This window comes from Spea bombifrons, chromosome 8, assembly GCF_027358695.1.
Source record: "Spea bombifrons isolate aSpeBom1 chromosome 8, aSpeBom1.2.pri, whole genome shotgun sequence".
In the NCBI taxonomy this organism is placed as follows: Eukaryota; Metazoa; Chordata; class Amphibia; order Anura; family Pelobatidae; genus Spea; species Spea bombifrons.
The window spans coordinates 800,081-826,359 of record NC_071094.1 but is presented as its reverse complement, the minus strand read 5'-3'; the positions used below and the strand labels follow the sequence as shown (position 1 = coordinate 826,359).

The following is a 26,279-nucleotide window of genomic DNA, read 5'->3' as shown; positions in this document are numbered from 1 at the left end:
AACCCATAGAGGCGTTTAGGGTTCACGTGAATAAGTGAATTACTTGCCAGTCCATCTTTATCTCCGCACAGAGTCTTTTCTAATTCATCTCACGTGACCAAACGTCCATTTAAAGGGGACACCAAATAAAATACACGTGGAGGGTGCTCAGTCTCCAAAACGTTCATGGACTGAGGCAGTTCGTAGCGATCACGATAGATCCAGAACCTCGCGGGGCTACAGCCATGGGAATATGTGCAGTCCTTAAAATCACATCCTCTTAATCCACAAGTGCAGTCACACAGCTGAATATAAGTGTGAGTGGTTGTTACAGCTGAGTATGAGTGGTCATTAAAGTGATTGTACAGCGAGTGCAAAAAGACCCCTTAAACATTGCAATTGTGCAAAAATATCTGAATCTGTACAACACTTTGCAAATCCCTCCGATTCCGTGGGTAAAATCGCCAGTGGTTGTTCGTTTCCTCCCTTTTCCAGAAATACTCGGCCTGCTGTGCCGGGATAGAGCGCCGCGCCCCCCATTCATACAAAGTGTCTGCTGAGAGACCTCCGGATCCAAACATTTGCCGCAGCCCAGTGGCACCGGTTACCGGCGTCCGTCTCCGGCTTTGGACGTAGGAGACGTTCGCTGCAGTTGTTGAGCTGACTACGCAGCGTACGGTTTAGTGACTGGTGATAAAGAACGTATATGGGGGCCGAGCCGTGGCCATAAACGTGATTTTACTGACCAGACTACCTCCTGAATTCCTCTGATCCATTGCACTGTTCAGCCCCCTTTATTCCCAAAAATACCTCTGATACAGCGTTTGGGTCTCTTGAAAGGCCTGCAGACTATACGAAGGCATTCCGCGCGTGTTCATGCGCACATTGCTGTTCATGCGCACATTGCTGTACGCCGTTACACAGGTTTCACTAATCCAAACACTTTCTAGTACACATTTGCACACGTTTTGGTCCTAAGAGTTTACATGTAAATAAAACATTACTACATTCACATCAATGTGTTATAAAGTGTAGTTCTCCTTGTGAGTGGGAGCCTATTGGGCAATTGCTGTTTTACACTCTAAGGCTATGTGTGGAGTGCTGTGCCACGCTGTAATCCCTGCATGGAGTGTGAGGATGAGTGCTGCGCCACGCCGTAAACCCTGCATGGAGTGTGAGGATGAGTGCTGCGCCACGCCGTAAACCCTGCATGGAGTGTGAGGATGAGTGCTACGCTGTAAGCAGTGCATGGAGTGCGAGGATGAGTGCTGCGCCACGCTGTAAGCAGTGCGTGGAGTGTGAGGATGAGTGTTGCGCCACGCTGTAAGCAGTGCGTGGAGTGTGAGGATGAGTGCTGCGCCACGCTGTAATCCCTGCATGGAGTGTGAGGATGAGTGCTGCGCCACGCTGTAATCCCTGCATGGAGTGTGAGGATGAGTGCTGCGCCACGCCATAAACCCTGCATGGAGTGTGAGGATGAGTGCTACGCTGTAAGCAGTGCATGGAGTGTGAGGATGAGTGCTACGCTGTAAACCCTGCATGGAGTGTGAGGATGAGTGCTACGCTGTAAGCAGTGCATGGAGTGTGAGGATGAGTGCTGCGCCACGCTGTAAACCCTGCATGGAGTGTGAGGATGAGTGCTACGCTGTAAGCAGTGCATGGAGTGTGAGGATGAGTGCTGCGCCACGCTTTAAGCAGTGCGTGGAGTGTGAGGATGAGTGCTACGCTGTAAGCAGTGCGTGGAGTGTGAGGATGAGTGTTGCGCCACGCTGTAAGCAGTGGGTGGAGTGTGAGGATGAGTGCTGCGCTGTAAGCAGTGCGTGGAGTGTGAGGATGAGTGCTGCGCTGTAAGCAGTGCGTGGAGTGTGAGGATGAGTGCTGCGCTGTAAGCAGTGCGTGGAGTGTGAGGATGAGTGCTGCGCTGTAAGCAGTGGGTGGAGTGTGAGGATGAGTGCTGTGTTGGTCGATAGGTTGAACGTCACGTAATAATGGAAGGCACTGGCTGGTACATGCGGCGTGTATGCCGGTGTAGTGACGCCCTGCTGGTACGCCTAGGTTTTAAGACTGGTTAACGGCTGTCCCTGTTTAGACTTCATGACAAATCAGTGGCACAAACACGTTACATGATTCCTATGTACAAACAGCTCTGCCGGGCGGCAGCATGGTTAAATAAATAGGTAAAAATGCTTTGTGTGCAGTGGCAGTATACGTAGTGAATAAGTGTGTATGCGCGCACACAGGCTACACGTTAATACACACAGGCATGTAGTGGTACTTTTCAGTGAGCAAAAGTCTCCTATCTCACATGGTTTTCCAGTCCTCGATCCCAGCGGGTTTCTCCCTCGTTGGGGGGTGCGTCTTGTGTCCGGACTTCCGGTCGGGATAATACGGGGGCCCGAAGTGTAGTGCAGACAGACAATTCCGGTGCGGTCCCAGGAAAGCTACGAGCGCTACAGGAGATCATTGTCTCTTGGTCCTTCTACATCTACATCTAGAAAACTAAGGCCATGTCCAGAATAGCTCCAGATGAGTTGGGAGGTACAAGAACCTGCCTCTTCTGGCTGGGTATTTTCACCCACGATTGGTAATCCATTCCAGGCTACACCGTGGAATCCAGTTGCTCTATCAGGAAATTGTGGATCGTCTCAAAGGTCGGTCGATCCTTTATGTCTCTGCTCCAGCATTTCATCATCAAGTCGAAGATCGGCGTTGGACACAGAGGTGTCTGGGAGAGATAGATCTGGAAGAAACAGAAGATATATATTGTGGAATATTTATTTCACAGACCTCAGAAATTGCACAGAAGCGTAAAAAACACAGCAGTTAAACATTGGCAAGGAGTTGATTTTCTATACTACAAATGTATTCCATTTTAACTTTTGGTCCACGTGGCCCCTGGAACCAAGTTCTATGACGGCTTGAAGATGACGCAGAATCCGGCCGCCTACCTGTCGCCCCTGATCCCTGAAGAACTCGCCGGTGTTTTCGATCACTTGCTCATCTGATAAGAGGCTGTACGGCTGTTCCTTGCACAGGCTGAACATCTCCCACAGGGTCACCCCAAAGGCCCAGACGTCGCTGGATGTGGTGAACTTCCCCTACAAAAACAACAGAAGGATTGGCGGGGGGCAGCTTCGCCTGTGCGGCAGATCATCACAGTCGGACCTACAGCAGCTGGAGTTATGTTATTCGAACCTTTCGCTCTGCCGCACTCAGACACCACAAACCGTAGTTGGCTGTGTGTTAGAAAACAAATTATATTTTTGATTAAGTGCCTCTTGGTATCTCGTAGGGTAACTTACCAGGAGAATGCTTTCCCAAGCCATCCAGCGTATGGGGAGCACGGCTCTGCCTTGGATGCGGTAATAGTCGCCGCTGTACAGATTTCGGCTCATCCCAAAATCTGCGATCTTGATCGTGTAACTGTTCCCCACCAGGCAGTTCCTTGTAGCCAGATCTCGGTGCACGAAATTCAGAGATGCCAGATATTTCATTCCGGAGGCGATCTGCGTGGCCATGTACAGGAGGTTCCGCTCGCTGGAGTGGGAGAAAGGCGAGAAAGTCCTATGTATAGCGGAGAGAAGTGCCGCTACCTGGGCTGTTACCCTGCTGTACCTTCCCAGACTTGTTTTTCTTCTTATAAAAGGTAAGTTTGGTCGAGTAAGTCACAATATTCACATTAATTGGTATAATGATGGGTTTCAGCTGTTTTAACCCACCTTGTAACCAGCGGATGAAGTGGAGACCTTTATTAGGTCCTCAATGCTTATTGAAACTGATAAGGAATTACCGTATATACCGTATATAAAGGGAAGAAGACAGCGCTGTTACTCCTGAGACAGACGGGATGCTGCTCTGGGCTCACCGGACAGACGGGATGCTGCTCTGGGCTCACCGGACAGACGGGATGCTGCTCTGGGCTCACCTGACAGACGGGATGTTGTTGGCCGTGGTGAACTGACTACGGATCTCTCTCTGGGTCAGGAACTGGTTGAGATCCCCGTTCTCCATGTATTCTGTGATCATGCACAGAGGGTCGTCTCGGACGCAGACGCCCAGCAAGCGAATGATGTTGGGATGCTTAAGACGGGAGATGATTTTTATCTCTTTCAAAAAATCATTTCTAGAAAACAGAAGGAGAGGCGTTTCATAAAACAAAAAAAAAAAGCTGCGTTCAATCACAACGCAATCCGCCTTACAAACGCGGCGACCCATCGATATAATCACGCTAACTAAAAACCTCCCTTCGCTGCAGGACTAAAATGTTTATTGAAAAAGCCAAAAATTACATATTTCTAACGTTACTGAAGGGAATTACTGTGAATTTCACAATAAGTGGCTGCCTTACCGAGCAGTTTAAAAAAACAGAGACCTCATTAACAATTACCTGGCGGTTTTTGTGACATTCGCCCTCAGCATCTTTACTGCCACCAAATCCGGCTGGTTGCTGAACTCACTCGATGACATCTCCAGGAAATCAAGCAGCCCTTCCACCTCGCACAGATGGACCTGGAGCGGGGAGAGAGCGGAAAAGGGGTTTGCGGAGAAAATACAAACGACTGAATTTGAAGCTACAAGAAAACAAGATATAATTACGGCGAAATACAAAATTTTGTACAAAAGAAGAAAAACAATTATTATCTTCTATCTCTTCTGTGGTCTGGAAATCAGCCCTCTTGGCGAATGTGGAAGTTCCTTACCTCCCCAAACTGTCCCTCTCCCAGTTTCTCCTTCAGCCGCAGTTGGTTGCGCGGGAACTCGCCAACACTGATATCCTTCTTGGTGAGCGAGTCCACGGTGAGGGCCGGCACAGCGTACATATTATTGCCTGTCACACCTTGCAGATTCACGATGTCCGTCTCGGCGTAGTGAGGAACGCTGTTCTGGAATCCTTGATGTGGGGTGGACTTGGTCAGATCGGGTTCGGCATAGTCCCCACTGCAGGCTACGGGAAAAAAAATCGATTCCACTACCGTAACCACACAGTCCGGGAAATGATCACCATCAGAGAGGAACATAAGCGATGGGTAAAGTGAGATGTCCCCAAACCCTGATCCATGGATAATAAACTTAGAGCATGTCCTAAATATATAAATACACCCAAATACATAATCCGGTGTCACTGAGCCAGGAATACGCTCCTGAAACCGGTGGTATTGTGGGGTAGAGAAAGTCTGCTGATGGTACGCACCTGAATCCTCGGCACTTTGCGACAGCTCGGGCAGCTTGCGTAGTGGTTTGGTCGGCTGCTGGTAATCCAGATCCAGAGGAAATATCCTCTCGTAGGTGGGATTGGACTGGTGGATTTGGGTCTGGTTACTGTTTCCGATGGTGTAACTGTAAAACGACAGGCGCACCGTGGCATCTTCTTCAAGGATTCGTCGTGGAGACTGAAGAGTGAAAGCAGAAAGCGCTGTGAAAAGTAACGATCACGGCAGATACTCTTCCCTTCCCCCGAGATACAACGTATCATCTCATGTTTAGAATTCTATATTTTATTCATGCATTCAAAAAAAATCCTCATTTTCTTGAACATCATGTCAATTAAAAATTGGTACCGTAGTAATGTTGCTTTTCTTATTTTGTAAAATCACTTTTTGATTAATTTGTTCATAATTTTATATTGTAAAAACAAGAAGATAGTCTGTGATTGTGATGGCCTGTCTGAGGATTAGAGTAACATATTGAAAATGTACCTTTTCCAGCCTCTTCTGGATGTACTGCTTCCAGAGGATGAGGACGATGATGACCAGAAGCAGTAGTATTATGGCCACCAGACAGCCAATCAGAACGGAGGTGCGAGACTCCTCATTTTTTTCCAGTGGTCGGCTAATAGTGTATGGAAAACTGGTTTCTGCGTAGGATAAAGTAAAAAAACATGAGCTAACGCAGAAACGAATACAGAAGGTTCCAGAAATCAAGGTAAATCTTTTCAGCAAAATCTTTGTAGGGATTGTTGCCTTGGAGAGTGGCCGAAGTGACAATTAAAAGGACTAAACTAAAGGCGCGCAGGTGGGAGCGAGAGCCGGCCGGTAATTGTAATTTACTTTTAACGTAGAGCTACAGTCAGCGTTATTGGTACCCTTCAACATCTTCTACATCATGTACAACGACCCCTGATATCTATACTTCATTTGATTACACAGTAACATGCCTGGATGATGCTCCTATCTAATGATTCACAACATTACAGCCCCCCAAACATATTTAATTGTAAGTAGGCTGCTCCGTTTCATCCCCTATAAGCATATTTCTGGTCTGCATTGCCGACGATCTCCACTTTGGTTTCATCTTTCCCATAATGTTCTTCTCCGTTTAGTGTGCGGTGTTTGGTACGGGTTGAAGCCATCACTCCACATTGCTCCAGGTCGGCTTTAAGCCGTGAGAATGCCTAAATGCCTAAGTGGTATTTTTCTACAGTTCGCAGCAACCATTGCAGACGTCTCTGATGCATGGACTTATGGAAGGGAATTAAATAGTTATATATCCCCTATACCGCACGGCAGCATTTTATCCGGGCTGTTCAGCGATAAGTAAAAATGATATCTGTCCTGGAAAACATGATACGGTCGCTCTACCTTGTACCCTTCAGGAGGTAAGGTACATGATGTACAAAATATTTATGGGTGCCGGTAATATTGATCATAACCATAAGCAGGGGTTGTCCGTTTACACATGCATTGCTCTGAAACAAATGTTTTCTGATATACAAAAATAGAGGAGCGCACAACCTAAAAGGCATAAATATTCAGATTCTGAGTCGCTGCTACAATAATAACGATCAACAAGTACACAAAACAAAATTTATGCCTGGGGCATAAATATTGGGAATTCCGTTACACTATATGGCTGTATATATTGCATCCCCCGCCACTATGTCAAAGTACCCCAAGTTGGGCAAATTCTATCTAATTTTTCACGGCTATATTGCTTACCAAGGAGCTGAATTAATGGGACTGTCTGCATTTTAACCCAAATGTTTTCTGATATTTAATGTCCAAAGAACATTCACGATATTTATTATAGATAAGTGTAAGGTTATGCACTTTGGTACCAAAAATTAGCTTGCAGCTTACACTCTAAAGGGCATTGCATTGGGAAAAGCAGAAAAGGAGAAGGACTTACTAATAATTGTAGACCATAGCTGCAAAAGCCAGTAAGGTATTGGCATAGAGGAGTATTAAATCACGAGATGAAAATATAATTGTACCCCTTTATAAAGTCCTCACCTTAAATTTGCCAGGCAATTGTGGGCACCAGTTTTTAAGAAGGATTTTATAGAGCTGGAGAAAGTGCAGAGGCGGCTACAAAGTTAATTAAATGAACGGTGAATTTTAGTTACGAAGAAAGACTAGAAAAACTGAACTTGTCTTCACTTCTAAGGGGGATCTGATCACATTGCACAAATACATACAAGGTCGGTATAAACAGCTCTCTAGTGATCTATTCACTAAGTGGTCTCTACAAAAGACACAGGGAAAGGAGATTTCAGCATCAGCAGAGGAAAGGGTTCTTCACAGTAAGAACAATCAGAATATTGAGTTATGTGCATGAGGAGGTTGTATTATGTAACTCTGTGGATATTTAAGAAAGGTCTGGATGCTTTTCTGGATCAGCGTAACATAAAGGGCTACAACTGTTAAAGGACAGTCATATTAGCAAGTTGATCCAGGGAGTGATTGCTGATATGGAGTCAAGAAGGAATTTTCTCCCCTGTTGTGGCATAATTGGTAATTGCCCCAAGTAGGGGTTTTTGCCTTCTTTTGGATCAACTTTAGAACTAGGTATGTGTGAAAGGTTGAACTTGATGGACTGAAGTCTTTTTTCAACCTACTATTATACTATGCTATACTGTACTACTTACAGGAAATCAGAAGCGTCTATTAACTATTAGTAATGCAAAGCAGTTAGGGCCAGAACAAATAATTTACTATTTCTACCGATTTGGGCAAACTGTTAACACGAGCCACAACCAATGAATCTGTTGTTAGTGAAAGCGAAGCTCTTTTGGGTTGAAATGCTGATATTTTTGGAATCGCACCTGAAGGTAAGGAAGTCAATTGCTCATTTATTGCCATATTAAAAGACTAGAAACAAATGCATGTTTGTTGCAGGGTTGTTACCCCAGCCACCTACCGGTTTTCCGTTCAGTAGTGTTCACAAAAGGAATCTCAGTGGTCCCAGCTTTGACAGTAGTTGGTGGAAGAGTAACAAGGGTGGGCATCGAAATGTCCATGTCTGAGAGTAGAAGCAAATTGTACATCAGACCATATGTTGTAAGCTGTTAGTTAAAAAAGCTAGGCTAATGCACCCAAGGGCCTGGAGAGGTCAATGAGATCAAGACACATTAACAGGAATGGGGAGGACCAAGACTGGGGTTCAAAGAGGGAGTTAGTCTTGGCGCTCAGTGAAGACATTTTTAATTGTTGTATGTTGACTGTCTCGGCTAAAGAGCTGGATTTCCTATGAGCTAAATTGGCACCTTCCAAGGAGCATCCAAGGGCATTGGGAGAGAGTTTCTTATTGATATCTCGTTCTACTTGTTGGCTCTAGTCTGCATGGCCCTTCCTCAGCATTTATCATTATAAGAACCTGCAGGAGATACTGTACCTGACTGGAAGGAAATCTCGCTGATCATCATCCACGTATCGGCGAAGTAGAAGCGACAAAGGATCGCACTGCCGACCCGCTGCTGAAGGGGTATAATGACAAACCTGGCGCTGGGGTTTTTATCATCAAGAACCGTGACCACCCCGACACGCTCCGGCTCCCAGTCAGACTGCAGCCGGGATTTAAAGAGGCACTCAGCTTTTTGGAAAATCTTCACCCCTTTGGAAAACATGTTGTTGCAGTGAACCTAGGGAACCGCAATGACATTAGTGTGAATTATTTAATAATCTTAATAGTCTTAACTCACTATCCTTTTAACAGCCAGCCAATAGGCATCGGGACCCAGAGAACAGCCAGCCTATCAGCTGCTGGACCCAGAGAACAACCAGCCAATCAGCTGCTGGACCCAGAGAACAACCAGCCAATCAGCTGCTGGACACAGAACAACCAAACAACATAGAAGAGTAGCGATGAAAATCATCTCACTGGAGGGCTGATGCCTCCTCGTTGACATTACCAGGATGAGTAGATTGTAAGATTCTCGAGTCAGAACCCGCAGACCAAGCCCTGCGCAGCCCACATAGTCATCTACATCCGTTACCTTCATAGATGTAAAGTTTCTGGGTCTGTCAAAGTGGAACTCCATCTCCACGTATCCGTTGCGCGTGCTGTCATTTTTCCAGCCCACGTAGTCGTAACCTGGCCAGACACGGTATTGATGACTCTGAGCGAAGTCGTCCAGTCCGTGAACACCATCTGTTAGCTGACCCAAGCCACCCGAGAGGCGCCTGAAGTTCAGACAAAAGCATCAGCATCCACCCATTCCAGGGGCCAAACCATATCACCGAAACCTATTATTATTCAGATAAAAGGGGTTAGGAGAAAACAGGACAGGCATTCCCCGCAGAAACGTTACCTGTTTTCCAAATATCCATCATAGGTGGAATCGTTCAGATATGCCACTGGCTGTCCTGGTGACATGTAGGTCTCGCCTTCGGGGATGCTATATGACTTCAGGCCATCTGGAACCATGCAGTGCGCCGGGTCAGTGTCATTATGGAATCAGTGCAAGTACATAGTTACATAGCAGTAGGTCTAGCCTCACCTATCCAGACACAGCCGTAGAACTCCACTCGCATACAGACAGTCATCGGAACCTGGGTCACAGGAATTACCCGGATGTACCGAGCAATTATCGGAGGCCGGAGATCAGTGAGGACCACTTCATACTCATCATCGTTACCTTTAATGATCTATAAAACATAAGAAGCAGACGCCACGTGTCAGGCCTGTGAAAGGCTTGGGATTCACTTAACAAATCCATCATATCAGAGCAGCTGGAAAAGCGGGCAGATTAGATGGGACTGATGGCTGTGTTGATGGAGCTTCTTTTTAATGTCATAATCATTTCTTTTTCTTTTAAATCTGTTACTCAATTCATTCATTAGGCGCACTTTTAACTTGTTCTTTGTGCCGCTACAGTATTGTTGCTTTTTTACCCACAAACCCTGGTAATCCTCTTTAATCAGAGAGTTAATCAGTGCAAAGAAAATAAATATTCTATTTGGAAATGTGGATGGCCGGTTACTCATGAATAAGCAAGGTCAGAAATCACTTCGTCTGAGTGGTTATTATCAAAAGTTATGCCAAGGATGAACAACAAACCAGTCACCACTTTACCACGCTGACTATTCAGGGCCTCCTTGCGGTTAGGAAAATCGCAAGTGATGTCGTAGTTTGGAAGATTTGGGGAGATATGCAGGTTGTTTTATTGAAAATTGTGGTTGTGAGGTAGAGCTTCTATATGGACGTATAAGAATGGGGAGTACTTTTCAGGAAGAAGGAATTGTGAGTTCTTTACTCGGTGCAGGCGACCCATGATGACGTGGCTGGCGGTGGACGTCTTATTCGGATGCGGTATAAGCCCAGCCTTACAGAAAGCAGATAGATGACCACAGGAATTGTTATATTTAGGAAATAACATAACCCCCGTCATCAGGAGATCTTTTGAATGCGATGCTGGTCCTATGAGCTATCAGAGCACCACGTTTACCAACCGCTTTAATGTTTAGAAGAAAGCTTAGTATGGCCAGACTAAAACAAATATCTTGGACTGTTACCTGGTGGCCTTGGTGGTCCTTCCAAGAAAGCCACCGCTCTCCATCACGACTATAATCTACACGATAGGACCTTGCAAACTCTTTTCCAGTGGCCCGTGCGTGGCGTCCTTGGGTTCCTATCAGTGTGATGAAGAAAAGTTTGTGGAGATCGATCTGCAAAAACTGCACATCTTCGGGCTGTAGGAGACCCGCCGGACACCAGGCCCCATCGCCTTCCTCTCTCTGCAGTCTGGGGAATACAGTGAAATACACGTTAATAGGTGGCGGGACTAGAGCCTCATTCACATACCTCAGTAACAGACAAATCCAAGAGAAATGAATGCACACGCGTCTGCGAGGACACGCACAGGAGACACGTTCACTCGGTAGATGAATTTACACATAATTCACACATAATAATTCACACATAATTCAATTAATCTTCTATAATCGTATTAACATCCCTACGACGCCAAGACATTCCTCTGGAAACACAATGATGCCTAGTGGCGTATGTTGGCTCTCGCATACCTCGCGTACTGGGGTCCGGTTGACTCGTACCACTGACTGGACGCTGTGATATCTTCATCACGTATGGTTCTGTCGTGCATCCCCAGAGCATAGCGACATATGGCTGCCGGTGTAAAGAGGAACCGTTAAGAAGATGGAGGGCTGAGTGTAACAATATGGGGAGGGCTGGCAACAGAGAGGTCAGATTACTGTACAAGCTTACTGTTTTGCCCTAATATTGCGCAGGGTTTGGGGCCGGGGCTCTCTCGTCAGATACCCCCAATTGCATTTATAGTTGCGTTGTTTGAGTAAATCTACCGGAAGTGTATATCAGAAGGGAATATGTTGGGAAGATTTGCCCTGTGGGGTGTAGAACGCAGAGGGCACAAGTTGTTAAACAGGACCCTCATTGCCCCATCAGCTTCTTACCAGGAATGACTTCTGTGTTTGCGCCTCCAGTCAGCAGAGCCAATAAGAGTAAGCGGAGATACATTCTGGGACGCCAGGACCCTCGAGGTGGGAGATCCGTCCAGTCAAGTCCACGCCAGCGGCCGTCATACACCTACATTTCTACAGAGAGAGGTTTCCGCTCGATGACATTTATATGACAGTCTCACTGGAGATCTCTGGCTCGGATTTGGTGAAGCCAAAGAAATGCTCTTTTTTTGTGTGTTGCGTTTTTTGGAATGAGAGATAAAAGTTCAGAAATCTCTTATTTCTCCCCAAGTTATCCTGCTAACGCCGTGTCTTTTGATACATTAGGAACTGCTTACCTTATGAGGCCAGTGAGAGAAGCCCCGTGTATATATATATATATATATCCGATCATCGTCGTCATGGCGGAGGCATTGGTTATTCCGACTATTGCACCATTTCATATTTTTGGCCACAGGATGGCAGCCAATCCCTTCATTTCACTAAGTGCACTTTTTACACCATTTGGATGGTACGTTAGGAGAATAATCCTGATTAGCTAAAAATATGAAATATCCCACATCAAATAAACATGCATAGAATGTTAGAAAGTGGAGGCGCGCTCTCCCATCATAGCGCTAGATTGCAAGCTTTTTGGGACAGTCTTTTATGAAGCTTCAAAACTGGAAGCTTGATGAGACGAGGGCTGTCATTTCCACGGCAGATCATAAACACATTTACTCACGGTTTATCAAAAGACGCGGGCATTAGATTGTAAGCTTCTAAGGAGAATCCTTTTAGTTAAATCCTCTAACTGGAAGCTTGATGAGGCGCAGTCTCACCTTGGAGGACCAGATTTGAGTTCCTGGAACTCTGTTATGTACTGAAAGGCGCAGGACCCTCAGCCATAGCTGTAGGCTCAGGGCCCTTGGCCCCCCACGCTGCGTTTACCTATTGGTGTGCTGGGAGCGCAGTGTCCTGGCCGTCCGCGAGAGGTAAGTCTCCCCTCCTCTGCTCGTGCCGATTGGGTAACACGCGACTATGCCATTTATTTGTGCTTATGTTATGAAAGGTTCGGATTCCTGGAAGAGTCTCGTGAGCGTCCATAATGAGAACCATATGAGTGTTTGCTCTGTGGGCACATCCTGTCCTTGTTTTAGTGCTGCTCTCCAGGGCCGGTTAGGGGGCCTGCCATGTTTGGCCACAAGCTCGCTGTGCAGGGCTGGTGCTAACATGTGATCACGGCGTAACCCGCTAGGTAACACGGCGCAGCCCGCCAGGTAACACGGCGTAACACACCAGGTAACACGCCGTGAATAGGACAGCCTGCAGTGTCAGCGCAGAGGCCTCTGGGGAGCAGATTAAATGCATCTTTAACGATATTTCACCTACCGGCTACATGACTGCTGTGAAAAGGCTCGTCCTTTGCAGCAGATTAAAGGAACGAAAGCCGCTGATCTGTTAAAGTGTTGCAGGACAGCATTTCATCTGAGCGGGGCGGCAATATGTAAAAATTATAAGTGGCCTGGAAAACATTGCCGATGTGGGCGCCGTGTCTGTGCGTGTAACAGAGGACAGTCCGCGTGGCCGGTAACGTGTTGCTGTCTGCGGGGGGGAGATTATTCGGCAGGCGGACTTCTAGTAATTCCCTCGGAAGCCCACACAGGAATGGGTTAAAGTTTGCATCACAGAGCAGCAGGAATCGCATTACAGATTATTACCATCTGTGGGGCTTGGAGCCGAATCGCGTTTCAGCTGCTCTGAGAGCGCAAAGCGTTGCAGAAAAATGGCTCCAGAAGAGCGAGATATTCCCAGCAAACCGTGAGAGAAAATCCCAGCATCACCGAGGGACAGGGGGAGGAGCTGTAACGTAACATCGAGACAGTGCGCTGCTATTGGGAGATATCGCGGTTATCTAGTAACAGATAATAATGCGCTTTAATAAAGAGAGGGAGTAACCGAGTAACATTATGCTGCACTTTAATACAGAGCGGAGGTATCGGGGTAACCCAGTCACATAATACTGCGCTTTAATACAGAGCGGAGGTATCGGGGTAACAGTAACATAATACTGCGCTGTAATACAGAGCGGAGGTATCGGGGTAACCGAGTAACGGCTAATACTGTGCTGTAATACAGAGCGGAGGTATCGGGGTAACCCAGTCACATAATACTGCGCTGTAATACAGAGCGGAGGTATCGGGGTAACAGAGTAACGGCTAATACTGCGCTTTAATACAGAGCAGAGATATCGGGGTAACCGAGTAACATAATACTGCGCTTTAATACAGAGCAGAGATATCGGGGTAACCAAGTAACATAATACTGCGCTGTAATACAGAGCGGAGGTATCGGGGTAACCCAGTAACGTAATACAGAGCGGAGGTATCGGGGTAACCCAGTAACGTAATACAGAGCGGAGGTATCGGGGTAATACCTGTAGGGTATAGAAATGCTTGAAGGGCCGTATACAGAGGTGTCAGAATTCACACGAGCTGCTCGTTAAGTGGCCTCATGTGTAGGATTTATTTACAAGATTCATCATACAGATTATCGCATTTGTTGCACGATTCCCACTGACACAATAATGTCTCCTGCAAACTGGCCTGTGTATCAATCCAAGTCCCGCCGTTATGGAAAAATGTACTAAGGTGTGGAAAATTGAAGAGCGTGGAAACTTCTGTGATATTCAGCAGACGGTTACCCCTCTGACATCACTTTGTGTATCGCGGTGTTTGCATGATGTAACACCCAGCGGGGGATTGTGGGGGGAGATGTGGGAATTCACTTGTAACCCCTTCCTGCACGGATTACAGATCTTTAAGATCTGCGCATTACTCCTATATTCTTTAACCAAAAAGGATGACTCGTGTGACCCCCGCCGGTGGGGCAAAAAAACGTTTAACTCTCATTACTGTTTTGAGGTGTTATGAGTTAAAATCCCTCCTGCGTCACAAAGTTATTGTAACCTCCTCCCCCACTGCACTTCAACTTCTTTCCGGAAACTTCTCTTGCCCAGATGAGCTGCATGCTTGGCACCCGGCCCGGCTGGATTGAACCCCAGCCAGTAAAAATTCCTGGAGCGGTTGATTACCACGCAACTCGGGGGCAGGGATAGGGGATGAAAAGGCCAGGGATCGTTATCTGGCGTTCCCAGCGTCCCCCGTCGGCCTTCGCGCTCCCTCCAGCTGCACACAGGACATTTGCAGTCACTCCCTTAGTGGAGCGGACAATCTCCCGCATACTCGTCCTGCCCTGGCCTCCCCCGACGCTGAATACTTTAATACTCGCCTCCTATCCCAATGCTCTGCTGAGCTGCGCTTAGTGACCACGTCTTAATCTAAACCCACGACTCACAGGAACCACGTACCGCCCCCCCCCTTTCCGTTCAGATGGCTGTCCCTGACCACTAAATATGAAGCTAAGTACCGCTGCCTGGGATTACTGCGCATGTTACACGATGATTATCTGTACCTACCACGGCCACTTAATGAAAGTCTGATCCAGGAGAGGCTTGGCGGGTTCCTAGGAGGTCGGCGGATTCCGCCCGGCGCTGGGATGACGGCGACCTGCAGACAATGAAAGCGCGTGGATTAGAAATCCGAATGTCAGAGACCCGGCCAACGAAACAGATAAATAAATCCCAGCGCCGTCGGCTCTGAGCCAATCCGTGTGTCTCGTTCTATAAACAGAGAGTAAAACATAAAACTCCGCAATTATCCGGAATTAAAATGATTCCAACAGCTGGCTTAACCCCGCCGCTGCCAGGATCGCGTGCGCCGCCCGGTCTCGTGCTGGAGGGGGTTATCTTCATGGGACCACGCAATGCCTGTAGCAATTACAGTATCGCTGAGCAATGAGACATAGCGAACATAACACGGAAATCACCCTTCGCCGGACGAATGCCCCCCAAGACAACGGGCATCTCGATACATTCTGCATTCAGACCAGGGGGAGACCCTCAACAGTCAAGACAAAATCCGATTCACGCCGAGTGAGTTACAGATGAAAGTCGAATTGTCGTGTCCTGCTTACCCATTGCACAGCGGAATATGACGGCGCTATACGAAGCAGTAATAATAATATGGATGAGAAGCACGGATAATGCGTGTGATACGGCAGATACACCGGCGCGGGTTTGGTTTCCCTGTTTAGCTCCGAGGCTGATCGTTAGACGTGGCAGCCCTGCCAGTAACGGCACACGGTTTGGAAACCTGAGGACTGGGAATTACGCCACCCCCTTCAGCTGTCAAAACAAGATGAGCCTCGCCGGCCCGTTACGGACACGCCAGCTGTATGGTGACAGCGGGCCACGTGATCCCCTGGCACCATCTACAGCCATGTGTAACTTATCCAAAGAATAGCTGGCAACGCCAACCAAGTATCTGCCGCGCCGAGCGATTCTACGTGCCGCAGGCAACCCGCTACGTCACAGAGCGCCAAAGAGACCCACGCGTTCTCAGCTTCACGTCCCTAAACCCAAACCCAGGGCCGTGCATCGTGTCAGCGCACATTAACGTCTGATGGTTCCTAAACTGTGTTTCATCCGAGAGACTTCATTAACTGGGCTTAATGGCAAATATTATCTAAATGCCTCTCCAAAGCGGCCCCTCTGAGATTACAGGGAAGCATCTTGTGTATGGGATCTGTCACCAACGTGATCGCGAATTGTTTTAAATTGCAGCAAACGGATTAGGAAACGTTTTCAAACTTGTGTCCTAAGTGTATGTTACGTGCATTGCTGTATAAAGCCGACGTGCCTGCGCATCCTGCCGCCGAGCCCTTCGGAAGCCCCCGGAACCTCAGAGTGGGGCAGAATATAACCCAAAAAGATGAAACCGGCATCCCGCAGCCCCTCACCCGTATCCTTTCTTTCATGTTGGAATGGGTTATATAAATTCTGCATTTGCCAGATGTCACAAAGTCACCCCTCGGGGGTCGGAGGCAGATGCGTTAACACTTTCCGAGCCGCCGCGTTGATTTTAAGCTTTTTGGATGTCGCACAGATGTGTGTGGGGGGGGGCATGTGCAGGCGACGTCCTCAGAGCGATTTCTACCCTTCTCAAGTGACGAGTAGATTGTACGAGTATGTGTTCATACACAAGGTACAATGTAACGATGGGAAACAATGGAGCGCGAATCTTAGGAGATTAGACAAGATACATAACGGGTAGCAGCTGCCCGTAACGTCCCTGGAATGATCATTTCACGGAAATATTCCCAGTATGAGTCCTGCTGAATCTCAAACACGCCGGAGGAATGCTGCAGCCACGGGGACCACGGCAAAACCGCTAACAAAACATATAAATCGGGCGACAAACGGAGTTCCCTGCTGCAGTCTGCGAATATTCTTTGTCCCGCGGGCTTTTAATGTACAGCGCTCGGCGTTGGAGCAGCGAGGAAATAACGTGATGTAACGAGACGGTGCAAACATTATTACAAGCCGAGTGTAATCCCGGCTCGCTCCTGTGTGAAGGGAGAGAAAATTGAAACATTAACTCTCTGACAGTGTAACTTTGTGTCTCGCACCCTCATAGTAACGTACGGGGCGTCTCTTTCTGAAGAAAGCACTTCCTGGCAGCGAATTCCAGAGCTTTACTGCCCTCACTGTACAGAATAACACCGTCTCTGTACACTTCCTCGTCCGCAAAACCGCTTTTAATATAAGAAATGTGAATGGAGAACCGGTCCGTTGTGCCCTCTGTAAGGTAACCTATACGGACCTGCAGTGTGTAGTTATGTATATGAGCAGCTGATGTTTAGATCCCTCTGTATATATCCCGGCAAATGGTAACGGACCCCCTAACCCGGAGCATCGTCGTGGCAGGGCCTGTGTGCTTGCAGAGCGCTGTACAGTAAGGAGGCTCAGGCCTTGGATGAAGCCAGATGCAAACAGCTGCCATCGAATTCCTAATATCACGGAAAACAACAATTCTGTCTCCCCGTGGAAACATTTACCGCCATGATAAATCTGGCCGATCCCAGCTTCTCCATTCAGCGTGACCTTAATGTGACCCAGATGCTCAGCATGCAGCGTTAATATTATATAGGAGTCACCAGGGCCCTAGGTGTATTAGTGGCCCAGGTTTACTTAACCGCGTAATGCTGTAGGATTCTGTTACTTGGAAGGGATAGTATGCTGGGCTTATCAAGCTGCTTTTCCCAGTCTCTTTCCTTGCTGCTCAGTGGGACTGCACCTTTAACAACTTCAGATTCCAACCAGGGCATTAACTTCGGCAGGCGTCGGGACCACGGCAGGTCCATTTCCCAGCCTTGGATGGAGAGCAAACAGAGCGCTTACTGTCACCCCAGTGCTGCCTTGCCGCTTGAAAAAAAGTCATGGTCAGAACCCACTTCCAGCACGTCTCCTGCGCCCTGCGCAGATGTTACTGTTTGGACAATGGCCCCCTATTCCTCTTACTATCCTCCGGTGACCAGGAGCCCGTTACCCCCCCACTCTGCCGTCAAACCCGCACGGTCACCTCCTTTATACAAAGGTCACTTTCCTGGCCCCCGGAGTGACGCCGGCCCGGGTTTAGCTAGGAGCAAGGCCATGAAAACCAAGGAAAAGCATGTTGGGATGTAATTGAGCCAAACCACAATACAGCACAGCTCTCAGCTGCAGGAAAGGGGGCCGCAGATCGGGCTGCCCCCTTGTGTGATAACAGCACACGGACGTCTGTGTAACGGTATGGAGCTACACGCATGTTAAGGCATATCTGAACATCACGTCAGCACTGGTACATGTTACAGGGCTCACAGATGTATCACAGGATGCATGCACTTAATCTGTATAATGGGTTTGAGGATTACAAATTTAGCCCCATGGCATGTGGGGCAAATCCTGCATAACTAATTACCCCCTGTCCTGAATCTACCTCCCCTCCTACTAGAACCTAGAACCTAAAAGGAAGGAGAAGCCTAATGGGGAGGACTAACCATTCAAATTGTTAGAAGATGACCGAAAATGTGGTTTCCAATGCCTACTAACTAACACACGCACACATCATTACATGTATAGCTGCTAACCTCCGGGGTTGTTGTCAGGAAGCCCCAGCTGCCCCCGGTATCCGCGGGACCCCTGCTGCTTCCAGCTGCCGTTTGTTTATACAGAGACCTAAAGTCTTCACGTTCTTGGCTGCATACGGGGTTCCAACACATTCAGTAATGCAGTACAAAGCGCATGGATCTACTACCCAGCCAATGATAAGAGGGCACATCAGTACAACGATGTATCTAACAAAGCGATTGTACGGATCAAGCATTTTCTACCATAAATTCTATGGAAATTCTGTGAAGGGAGGATGATTATAACCCAGTAATTCCATCCGTTTTCCGCTCTGTTCTTGATGTTCTGTGAGTTCGAAGTCACTAAATCTTCTCGTTATTAATTTTAGTGCCACTTATAAGCTCTAAACTTTTTCTGAGTGCAGTCAAATAATTTCAGTGATTAAGCGCTGCTAACGTTACCAGAAATCCTCTACATAAATCTTCTCCCAGTCCGACGCTTTCATTCGATATTATTGTAAACCTCCGTTGGCAGAATGCCCCGGGATCATTTGCACATAAACCCGGGGCGAGTGGCAGCGTCTCGCGTACCCACCGGGGTTTAGAAGAAGAGATGCCTTCGCTGCAGAGATACCGGCACACGCCATGGTTTAACTTCTCTGCAGATCTCCGCAGCCGTGTCCCACGCAGGGCCGGTGAGGGATTACGTGTCGCGGATAACGTCACCCTCTCAGAAATTGCTTCCAAAGACTTTGGGCGCCGCTGTCATTCTCTGGCATCTGAACGCCAGTTAGCCAGACGTTTGCCACCTTCTGCCGAACCAAACCATCAAATCTCCATCTGCCACCAAAACCTCAGGCTGCTCGTTAGGGCCCCTGCCACGGAGAGCAGAGAGTGGTGCCCGCCGGGACCAGGACCATTTACCCCCCGACTTACTGCCGTCTGCCACGATGGAGCCTGCAGCCCAGAGCAGAAGTGTTGGACTCGCATTGCTATCAACAAACGAATGAGTTCATATTGCAGCCGTAAACATGCGCATGGACTGGGTCTGCAGTTACACATGCGCCACCCAATGCTTCCTGTTACCAGCTTCTCGGTTGTAGCCAACTGGTCGTCATTGGGACTCCACTGGGTTTTGGGGTTTATCCCCTTTGCTTTGCTAGGGGTGTCATGTAATGTGTTGCCATTATGGCCTCGTTACCCAGACATTTTCGTTTAATGGGCAGATGCATATAAAGGCAGGCATGCACGGGTGCCAGTCTTTGCCATCGCTGTAACCTCGCAGCAGTGGCTGGGTGACCAGTCCTAGCTGACGGCAGAAAAGCGGTTGGCGTCCTGGGAACAGGGTGAGTTGGTTTTGGAATCAAATGAGTCTTTGTTCTGAAACGACCTCAGGGAGCGATGTGTTTTGTGGGACGCTCCGCACGCTGGCATCTGGCCATGCCGGAGACCAAACGCTATTGAAAGTGTTTTCACTGCTTTGCCAACTTTCACAGCGAAAAACAAAAACCCAGCTCTCCACGAATTCTCCCCACCGTGACGAGGTGGCGGGTAACTTCCCTGCCAGGCTTCCTAATGAGCTCCTTCCCAGAAGAGCGCCGGGCCCTGTGATCAGCGGGACCACCGGGCCCTGTGATCAGCGGGACCTCCGCGTATTAATGTCTGTGATCTGCCGTTTGTGTACGGTCGGACACTAATTGTGTTTCAGTGGTACCTTCAGCCCCGGTAACACTTGTATATATATTCCCTGTACATGCGCCTCCGTGATCTGGTCTTACATGCCTTGTACCCCTAGGGTCAGTTTTACCGGCTCTCGGGTTACCCCGGGGGGGGGGCTGGGAGCTGAGGGTTTGCTTTACCTTCCTCGAAGAGGCCATTACAGCTCGTTTAGAGAACCGGTGCTTTCAGAGTTAAACTGGCACTGTGCAGAGTATGGCCACAGAGCTTGCACTTCGACTCGCCATGATGCTTGATGTGTTTGGTGCCATGTGACCAGCGATTTGCGACCCAGGCGAGGGTCTCCACCATACATTCTCATGCCCACGTCTGTATGTGTGTCTTCTGTGACGAGTAAAGACCGGGTTCTATGTAATGTTACATGCTGTGACATGCAGATAATACCGGCTGCTGGAAAATCCTGCAAATCGATTCCATCCGCCATATATATAATAATAATATATAAACTTCTGAAGGCAAACAGCTCCTTTCTCTCGCACATACGGGGCGGGTTGTTGATTACATTGTAGGGAAAGCATCCGGCTTTCAGATCAAGAACCCTGTTCAGTGTCAGCATGAAAAGATCAGAGCCGGTCACTGCGACCGCCGGAGCCACCGGAGGAGAGGGGAGCGGACAGGGGATGCCAAGATCTGTTACAGAATAGACCCTCCGGCCGACCGTATCCCCATCACTGCACCTCCGACAGCCCCCATCACTGCACTTCCGACAGCCCCCATCACTGCACTTCCGACAGCCCCCATCACTGCACTTCCGACAGCCCCACGGCTCCCCGACAGCCCCCATCACTGCACCTCCAACAGCCCCCCGCCTGCCCCATCACTGCACCTCCGACAGCCCCACGGCCCCCCGCCTGCCCCCATCACTGCACCTCCGTCAGCCCCACGGCCCCCCGCCTGCCCCCATCACTGCACCTCCAACAGCCCCACGGCCCCCCGCCTGCCCCCATCACTGCACCTTCGACAGCCCCATGGCCCCCCGCCTGCCCCCATCACTGCACCTCCAACAGCCCCGCGGCCCCTCGCCTGCCCCCATCACTGCACCTCCGACAGCCCCACGGCTCCCCGTCTGCCCTCATCACTGCACCTCCGACAGCCCCACGGCCCCCCGCCTGCCCCATCACTGCACCTCCAATAGCCCCACGGCTCCCCGCCTACCCCCATCACTGCACCTCCAACAGCCCCGTGGCACCTCGCCTGCCCCCATCACTGCACCTCCGACAGCCCCACGGCTTCCCGCCTGATCAGCACTTTCACAGGGTCACCAGCGAGGGCCGTGACCTGGAATGGAATGTTTGTAGCAGTAAAGGGGCAGCGAAGCCTCATAAACAAACCCTGTGTTGTTGTTATAGCATAGTAATAGAGTTGTTATTGTGCATGCGCAGCAACTCACATGCTGGATATCTGCCATATCGGGACACTTGTGCAGGTCCCATTAATACAAAGTATATGAGAGCGTGCAGGTCTCTGATAGAAAGCTATCGAGAGCGAGGGGCCGGCTTTGGAGTCACTCGAGGGTCACATTTCAGACTTGGTCCGGCGACCGGGATGGTGAATCAGGCCCATGAAGCTGTATTTCACAGCGGATATTAATCATATCCCCTTTCTGTGCCCGACTTGGCATAACATCTTCTTTCCCAGAAGCCCTTGCTCTGGGAGGGTGATTATCGCTTCAAGCGGTTCTTTTCCTGAAACCCCGTGCAGATAACATACAAGCACAATGGCCGCGTGTCGTTTCAGGCCTCGGGCAGGAAGGAAGGCGCTCGCAGATAGCATTGTGCGAATCACGCGTGTTGGCAGATTGGAGCAGATTCTCTACAGAACCAAACCGTGACACACGGTAACGATGGAGCGAGCAGAAAGCCATGCCACGGGGGAGACCTTCCTCTCCTTGTGACTCCCCGTCCCATCGCACGTTCTGTTTATTGCACGCAAACAGTTTTCACGTGGTGAGTGTCTTCTCACATGAGTAAATGATCAGAGCTTTACGGATCTCTCGAGGTAATTGTTACTCTAGATGACTGTCAGGAGTTCCATCCGAAACGCTCGGCCGAGCCCCTGGGATGGGCAGGCAGGCAGATGGGTGAATGAGAGGAACCTTAAACCACCTTCTGGGGCTTCATGAGAAGTTACCTCCCGGTGTGTCTGACCCTGCCTGCCACTTACATTCATCTCCTACAAACCCAGCGGCGTCCTTCGCTTCATCGGCGCTAATAGTCTTCCTGCTGCGTTTCTCATCGCACACGGCTGCTTGGCGTGTTACCGATACATGACATGACTTGTAGTGAGCATGTTTCAGGCGCTCCAGCAGCTGGGTCTGTTTATTCATTTACCCAGTTGCCCTGTGGTGTGCAGTGAGCGGGTAAGATGGGCTGATTGTATCTATGGGGGTTCACTGGAGTCGTGAGTATCCGACGAGGGTAGTTCAGACTTCACCTATTATTGGCGTTATTAATAATGGCTTCAGGTGGAGTCCGTTTGGGGTGGAATGAGTTTTAATAAAGAATAAACATCGCATCATCGTCACAATAAATAACTGGCCAGTGTGCAACACTTCGTGGTGACCCTGAAAGATTCTCAGGATGCGTCGGGTACCCCAGTCCGGTGCTCTTATGAGCCAGAGACCCAGCCAGACCGCGGTAAGACCGCCATTAAAAACGTTAGCCTGGAAACACGCAGACAGCGGGTTGCAGGGAAGGAGAGCCAAGCTCTGAGGTCAGTCTACGGACGCGTTCCTTGGTCTGTTGTTTGGCCGAGGTTTGTACGAGACGGTTCAGGCTGCCGGAATGGAGCGCGATTCAGATTCATAAGCATGTAACATGTTCCCTGCAGCAGCAGCATGCAGAAGCACATGTGCTGAGATCATTTTCTACTGGAATGCGGCGAATGCTTTAAATGGAATGTTGGTTTTCTTTCAAACAGCCTTCAGTGACCTGGAATTCGTTCTAGAGCTTACTAAACAATCAATATATCGAATTATACCTCTAGGATTTTAATCAATGGGGTACAATGGGTAATTGGCAAAGCCTCCATTATGCACCCACCGTATGTTGGGTGAAGAGCCTTAAATGGTTAATGCCTCCGAGCCCCTGCTGTATGATGGGTAAAGCCTCCATTGTGGCCCCTGCTGCATGAGGGGTATAGTCTCCATTGTGGCCCCTGCTGCATGAGGGGTATAGTCTCCATTGTGGCCCCTGCTGCATGAGGGGTATAGCCTCCATCGTGGCCCCTGCTGCATGAGGGGTATAGCCTCCATTGTGGCCCCTGCTGTATGAGGGGTAAAGCCCTATCATGCCCCTGATATGTAATAGGTAAAGCCTCCATTATGTCCCCGATGTATGATGCCTCACCGGTCTGCGGGGAGGAGGCTTTTCTTTAAGAACATACTTAGAACATTTTCCTAGTAAATAGTGTGATTTCTGAATCCCTGACGGTTGCCGTGTGACGGTTGCTGTGTGGCGGTTGCCGTGTGACGGTTGCTGCGTAAGACTCCGTGGCTTCACCACTTCATGCTTGTGGCCTTGTTAAAATGCCTGAGCTAAGCAGCTGGCGAGGAGGCTGAAGGATCCGCACATTATCGCCGACTCGAGTTACTGCAGCAAGCGCAGATAATCCCTGAATACAACCCCCGACGGCTACGGCTAGGTGACGGCGACACGCAGACCCTAAATAACCCAAGGGACACTGCATGGGGTATTGCACCATCATGGGGCAAATTCGACTTTATGGGGCAGTATGAGCTCAATTTTTTTTCCCGGGAGTTTTGGCACATTTAGTGTGTTATGTAAGAAGTACCGGAGTGCGTGATGTCAGAGGTAGGAAAGTTTCATCATTTCAATGGTTTGGGCCGATAAGAAAAACATTTGGAGAAAAATATCATCTTTGGGGTGATAACAGGGGAAGCCCTAACTCGCCATTATCAGTGTGCCCGGCAGACATAAGACTGCTGTCCAACTCATTCACTCAGAGGGCCGGACGCCATTCAGAGACGCTGCCCGGGGCCGGCGACAGAATACGGAGTCACTCAGATTTCATGGCACTCAATTCCCGTCCAAAACGTCCTTCCCTTAAGCTGCCAGCCGGACAGCGGCGGCCAAACGCGCCACTCAACAGACGCGCTCCAGCCTTCAAGATAAAACTGCCCCGAAAACCACTTTATCCCCACACAGCGCGACGCCAGCAGAGCATCGCATCTACGGCACGAGTCTGCTGCCGCAGCATAAACGCAGCTGAACGTATATGTGTGCGTGTATATATAGAGAGAGAACATATATGTGTGTATATGTGTGCATGTATATATATAGAGAGAGAGAGAGAACGTACATACGTGCGTGTGCGTACATATATATATAATTTAGAGGGAGAATGTATATGTGTGTATATCTGTGCGTGTGTGTGTGTATATATATGTAGAGAGAGAACGTGTATTATTATTATTATTTATTGTTTCAAATAGCGCCATCAAATTCCGTAGCGCTGTACAATGGGTATATATGTGCGTGTAAGCTTGCGAGCCGAGTCTCTCCGCCTAATGTACCGGTTTCTCTTAGTCTGTCAATTCTAGTCTTGTCAGACACCTTGGATATATGGATTGTATGAAGCGCTGCGTAGATTGTTGGCGCTATATAAATAAAAGATAATAATAATAATAATAACGTGTGCATGTGTGCATATACATATGTGTGTGTGTATAGAGAGAGGACGTGTGTATGTGCGTGTGTGTATGTATATATAAAGCGGGATGTATGTGTGCGTGTGTGTGTATAAATAGAGAGAGAACATATATGTGTGCATTTATATATAAATATAGTGAGAGAGAGACGTATAGATTCCTGAAACAAGCCATTCATGCCGTTACGTCGATCGGTTACTCTTTGAAACGTTTTGCCGCTTTGTGAAGTTATAACGCTGTAAAGTTTTCACTCTTACAGGCAAACCTCTCGGGTCCAAACTCTATCTGCTCTGCTTCACCTCCCCTCTTTACTGTCTGCGCCCCTCATATCGCCTCACATCGCCTGCAAAAGGGCTGTTATTAGACACAGACCGCCTCCCGGGCCAGTCGGGGTTCAGCTATCGGGGGTCTGTAAGCGGATCGTGTGAAAGCCCGCAGCACCCCCGCAGTAACGGGTCAAAGCTTCGAGTAAAAGGAAACTTTCCAACTGACCTTTAGGCAGAATTCCGGCGGCCCCCCGGGGGTTCCGTGCTCCGTCCCCACGAATCTTCACTCCGACGTCGCCTCTCGCCGGCTCCACAGACTCCCTTTTTTTTCCTGTTCTTTTGCACAACTTCTGTAACAATCTCCGGGATCTTCCGAAAGTTTCTCTGATTTTTACATCACATCCCCCTTCCGGCTGCAGACGGGGAGGAGGAGGAGGAGGTGGCGGGGAGGAGGAAGGCTGGGGGGCTGGGGGGGAGAATCTGCATTCTCCTGGAGTCACTCAGCAAACAAGCCGCCTGCGAGCGGTAACCCCTGTCTGTAAATCGCCGGCATATTCCATAGCGCAGTGCTGGTTACATTTGGCAGTGGAACGGATTTGGGAATTATTCTTTTAGTTTAATAACTCTGGGGGTCCGCCCCCCCCGGTGATGTTTATTCACCGCTATTTACTTACAAACACTAAATGTGTAATTAGCGGCTGCATAAAGCACGCTTTGCCCAGGGTAATGGGAGGCTGGAGGAAGCGGGGACATTATCAGCATGCAGGGCAAATGGGGGCCATGTCTCCTAAAATGTAATCTGCGGGTTACTGCGAGACCCTTGCGAGCAGGTGGCAGAAATCCAGTTTAAGGGACGTTGGAAGACCACCTGACGGGACCCCAGAGTACGAATGGAGACGGGAATGATGGTGCAGCACAGAAGGACGAACACAAAAACTGCAATGCTGCCCCACAACCTGCCAAACCAGCGACGCTCTGGGCTGTCAG

At 48.9% G+C, this 26,279-nt stretch overlaps 1 protein-coding gene across 2 annotated transcripts; it reads right to left on the bottom strand.

The window, feature by feature from the left end:
• Positions 1-1,905: 1,905 nt before the first annotated feature.
• LOC128502534 (discoidin domain-containing receptor 2-like) lies at positions 1,906-25,733 on the bottom strand. Of its 2 annotated transcripts, XM_053472339.1 has the most exons (19): positions 25,519-25,733; positions 15,091-15,181; positions 11,628-11,768; positions 11,220-11,322; positions 10,710-10,938; positions 9,695-9,842; positions 9,506-9,611; positions 9,191-9,377; positions 8,590-8,836; positions 8,116-8,217; positions 5,676-5,833; positions 5,171-5,369; positions 4,680-4,924; positions 4,367-4,488; positions 3,905-4,102; positions 3,282-3,516; positions 2,928-3,077; positions 2,369-2,719; positions 1,906-2,337 (listed from the first exon to the last, which is right to left on the bottom strand). In XM_053472339.1, the coding sequence occupies exons 3-18, from the start codon at positions 11,689-11,691 to the stop codon at positions 2,579-2,581; spliced, it is 2,634 nt and encodes an 877-aa protein (XP_053328314.1). In that variant the 5' UTR covers positions 11,692-11,768; positions 15,091-15,181; positions 25,519-25,733; the 3' UTR covers positions 1,906-2,337; positions 2,369-2,578. The 2 variants fall into 2 exon arrangements, with proteins under 2 accessions (XP_053328314.1, XP_053328315.1); XM_053472340.1 differs by lacking the exon at positions 25,519-25,733 and having other exon boundaries at positions 15,087-15,128.
• Between the last annotated feature and the right edge of the window lie 546 nt (positions 25,734-26,279).

Bases quoted from the DNA above. Each gene is read 5' to 3' on its own strand.
- LOC128502534 (XM_053472339.1), bottom strand. From the start codon at position 11,691: ATGTATCTCCGCTTACTCTTATTGGCTCTGCTGACTGGAGGCGCAAAC. The intron at 8,837-9,190 runs GTAACGGATGTA...GCGGTTCCCTAG, and splicing joins GAAACTTTACATCTATGAAG to GTTCACTGCAACAACATGTT. The intron at 4,103-4,366 runs GTAATTGTTAAT...TCTGTTTTCTAG, and splicing joins AATGTCACAAAAACCGCCAG to AAATGATTTTTTGAAAGAGA.